Raw genomic sequence first — 4,146 nt, 5'->3', positions numbered from 1 at the left:
CCCAGCAGCCTCCGCGCGCCCGCGGCGAAAAAGGGGGCGGGGCGGCTGCGGTCGCAGCCGTCCCGCCCCCTTTTTCGCCGCGGGCGCGCGCATGCGCAGAGCGAAGAGGAAGGGGGCGAGCGACCCACGTGGAAGAGCGGGACGGCGGCCTGGTGCGGGTAGGGCGAACCGGGCCGGGCCGGGCCGGGCGAGCGGGGCTGAGTCCCCTCGGCAGCGCCGAGTCGCAGGGGAAATAACCCACGCGTGTGGGGGGGGGAGAGAGGGAGGGAAAGGGGGRCGATTACACGTTTCTCGGACACCTCGCTCTGCACTGATTTCGCTGCGAAGGGAAGGACCAAAATTACCTGATACGGTTGCTCCTAACGCCGTTGCCTGCTGGCTGTTTTTTTTTTCCAGCCATTTCTTAAATCTTTATCTCTTTTTTAATAAAAAATAGGATGCTGCCATTACACAATATTTTGCTAATATTTTGGAGTTGTCTGTATCATTAAACTACTATTTGCTCGTTTCCAGAAATACTTTACCTGATATATTGGTAAAAGCAGATGGTATTCTACATGAAAAACACAACTACATAAAAAAACTGTATATATAAAAATATAAAAAAGCAAAAGCTTTGTATGAATACTGCTATTAGATGAGTGTTTCTGGCTGTAATAAACCAAGTTGACTTTTTTTGCCCGTTGTTCCAGAAAATGGCATTTCGATTTAATTTTTCTATTGAAGAAAGTGAAAGCAATGAACCAGACACTCACGATAAGACAGAGTTACAGCTGGGCTCTCCCAGACGCTGGCAGGAACCCACAGCAGGAAGCAGGCCAGCTGCTGATGCTGCAGCAGACCACAGCCCAAGGCTGGCTACTGATGAGCACCAAGATGCGATGCCATCAAAGAAACAGTTCTGCCTCAAAGCTGCCAAAGAGCACGATATTCCCGAAGACGTTAACCAAGCGCTGGAAAATAAAGTTGTGGAAATGGTATCAGGCCTATATCACGTAAATATGTCTGTAGTGGAAACGACACTTTTGGATGGCTCCCATGGAGAAGACATAGCGTCTAAAAGTGTTTCGTCTCACTCCGATCTCATCCCAGGCATCTACGAAGGAGGACTGAAGATCTGGGAATGCACCTTTGATCTCATAGATTACATTTCTGAGACTGAAATGCAGTTTACTGACAAGACAGTGTTAGATCTCGGGTGTGGGGCTGGACTGCTCGGAATAGTTGCATTGAGGGGAAAAGCTAAAGCAGTCCATTTTCAGGACTACAACAGCACAGTGATTAATGAAATAACCTTACCTAACGCAGTGGCTAACTGTACAGTTGATGGCAACAGGACTGGCAGTGGAGATGACAGAAAAACTAGTAAGCCTCCTTCAAAAAGGCTCAAGAAAGCAAAGTGCTTACCTGATCTACTCACAAAATGCAGATTTTTTTCTGGAGAATGGTCTGAAGTCAGCAAGCTCCTGTTAAGCAGCAAAAAACCCTTTTCGAAGTACGATCTCATTCTCACATCTGAGACCATCTATAACCCTGACTACTACAGTGCTTTGCATGATACACTGTCTCAGCTGTTGGATAAAAATGGCCGTGTGTATTTGGCAAGCAAAGCATATTATTTTGGGGTTGGTGGTGGTGTCTACCTCTTTGAGAAATTCATTGAAGAGAGAAACGTGTTCAGGATCAACACAGTTAAAACAATTGATGAAGGACTGAAACGTTTTATTATTGAAATGGCCTTTAAAATTTCCAGTTAAAATTCAGCCATTGGTGCTTGAAAAACATTTAATAAAAACATGCTTTAATCCTCATCTCTCTGCTTTCCCCCCTCCCTTTTGAGGTTATTCTGAATTGACAAGTTAATGACGCTCTTTACTAGAGATTGAACTGTTTGACAAATTCTGATGTCTGCAGGCAAAGAACTCTTCTCATTCTTGTTTTGAATAGAAAAATGCAGTACTGCTTAGACCAGCATTTATTTATGCAATTTTTAATTGTCATTTATATAGATACTTTAAAGCTAAATGAGTTACTGCTCCCAATCCTCCTCTCGCAATCTTTGGCAGTGCCAGAACCTTATGTCACAGAAGTGGCTACTGAGTGCATCCTGATACAGTACAGAAAGTTTAAGGCTCAGGCTTCCAACTGAGGTACGATTCAACTGCAGCTAATGCACTTCAGGATCAGCTGCAAACTTGTGTGCTCTGGTGTTCTGCCACCAGAGGGGGGTGTGGTTGTATTTATCAAATGTATGCCAGTCTGGTAACCTAACCTCACAAATTACAGTTTTTCCATATATAATGCATATATGATTTATTCAAGCATTAGAAAAATGTACTAGAGGATATTTAATACTGTTTCTGAATTTTCATATTTGTATTTTCACATTCATATCATCACTGTAACAAAATCTCAGTAAGTTACTGGTAGTGGGAAAGCCTTAGTGCTTTCAGAAACCAGTAAATCAGATTTCTGTTTTAGTAACAGAGTTGATAAGATTCTAAACAAGAGAAGTTCTTTAAAGCAAACAAGAAAAAACCCACAAAACACAATGCAGGAAATGGGAGGATGACAGAAAGCTGAGCTTTAGGTTGCAACGGGGAAAGGAGATAAACTAGATTATAGGAGAAGCCTAAGAGTGGTGTAATTGTTTTTTAACAAGATCTTTCCACACAATAACTGCCTGTATGCAATGACCCATTTCATAACTTGCTTTTTTTTTCTTCCAATATTGTCACTTCAGATAGTACTTCTGGGGGTACTACTGAGTACTATTATAGTTCTTTAGTCTTTTAAGCACCCCAGTAGGGCAGCAAGCTTTCAGAAAAGGTCTGTATACATGTCATTCTTTTGTGCTCCAGGTTGAACATCATGATAGTGAGGTGAGACTGTATGTTACTGCAGAAATTACCCTATCAAAAAAATGCAAACAAAAATCACAGACTACAAACCTGGTTCTTAGTGCTTGGTATCACAATTCATAAGAAATCCATTGTACATTTTGTCTCAATTAAAACTGGTCAAAAAGCTATTTAACAAGTCTACCAGGTGCATCAAAGCTACCACTTATCAGCATGTACCACTTTACTGCAGCAGTAAAGTGCTGCTGTACCTTTACAGTAACATGTGCTTAGCAGATAGTCAGCCACTGCAGWAGATCTGGATACAAGGATACTCAATAAATCTATGGGAGAAATGACAATAGTCTGAAGAGGTGGAAAGAAGCTTTTAACAGGAGCAACCTAAATTAGTTACTGTTACATAAATTCCTGTCATTTAAGTCCATGAAAGTCAGCAGCAAAATTTCTATTTTGACCAGCTGCCATTAAGAGTCAAAGATTTCCCATACTTTATGGAAGAGCCTTAACAACTACTGTTGTTTCAAAAATAAGTCTAAGTAGGGTATTTTAAATGGTTGTTTCAGAAATTACTGAAGTTGCTCTTTTATAGGAGAGGAAAAAGCCAGTCAGCCTGGCTGTAGTTGTGCTCTGGAACTCTTTTGCATCAACCCTGAAACATACTGATGACAGTCACCTTAAAGGATGCCGACATATACCTACTACAGACTGGAGAACAAGAGAAGTTTTAGCTCTGGCAGATCTTCAAAGCACTGTTAACAGKTTTTTTTGTTGAAACTAAGAACTTGAAAACAAAGCAACTACTATTTGCCTTTTTCAAAGRGTCTGGAGACAAATCATTGCTTGCCTGCTAAGCCTAGTGCTGTTTCTGATTGTACCTGAAGTAGTAAGAAATGCTGACCTCTAYGATGTTAGCGAATATGGTACAGAACAAGAATCTCATTTATTTCTTTATGAATAAATAAAAAAGAAAGCACTTACAATCTTCTATTATGCCTCCTCTTGAGAATATTTCACTACCAAACTCACTGTCTTGGGTTTAATATACCCATTCCTTTGCTCAGCATCCTCATTTTATTCTTGAATTACTTGACAAAAGTAGCAGTGTTCATTTGAATACAGAATCAGATTTCTTCTTGGACTTAAGTCCTAGACTGCCATAGCCACAACCACACAATGATCACACGACACCTGGAAAACATGAAAACCCAATACAGTATAATTAAATTCCCATTTTAGAACTAAAGATAATCAATGCAGGATGCTTTTGCCATGTGACATCAGCAAA

General features: G+C 41.0%; 1 protein-coding gene across 1 annotated transcript; it reads left to right on the top strand.

Moving 5' to 3' along the window:
- Positions 1-106: 106 nt before the first annotated feature.
- METTL18 (methyltransferase 18, RPL3 N3(tau)-histidine) lies at positions 107-1,811 on the top strand. The gene is made up of 2 exons (XM_085300213.1): positions 107-158; positions 693-1,811. The coding sequence occupies exon 2, from the start codon at positions 696-698 to the stop codon at positions 1,755-1,757; it is 1,062 nt and encodes a 353-aa protein (XP_085156339.1). The 5' UTR covers positions 107-158; positions 693-695; the 3' UTR covers positions 1,758-1,811.
- Positions 1,812-4,146: the final 2,335 nt, after the last annotated feature.

This window comes from Rhea americana, unplaced genomic scaffold (assembly GCF_003343005.1).
Source record: "Rhea americana isolate MKP2758 unplaced genomic scaffold, rheAme1 scaffold_162, whole genome shotgun sequence".
NCBI lineage: Eukaryota > Metazoa > Chordata > Aves > Rheiformes > Rheidae > Rhea > Rhea americana.
This window is presented reverse-complemented; position numbering and strand designations above follow the sequence as displayed.

Excerpts from the sequence above, each read along its gene's own strand:
- METTL18 (XM_085300213.1), top strand. The coding sequence starts at position 696 with ATGGCATTTCGATTTAATTTTTCTATTGAAGAAAGTGAAAGCAATGAA.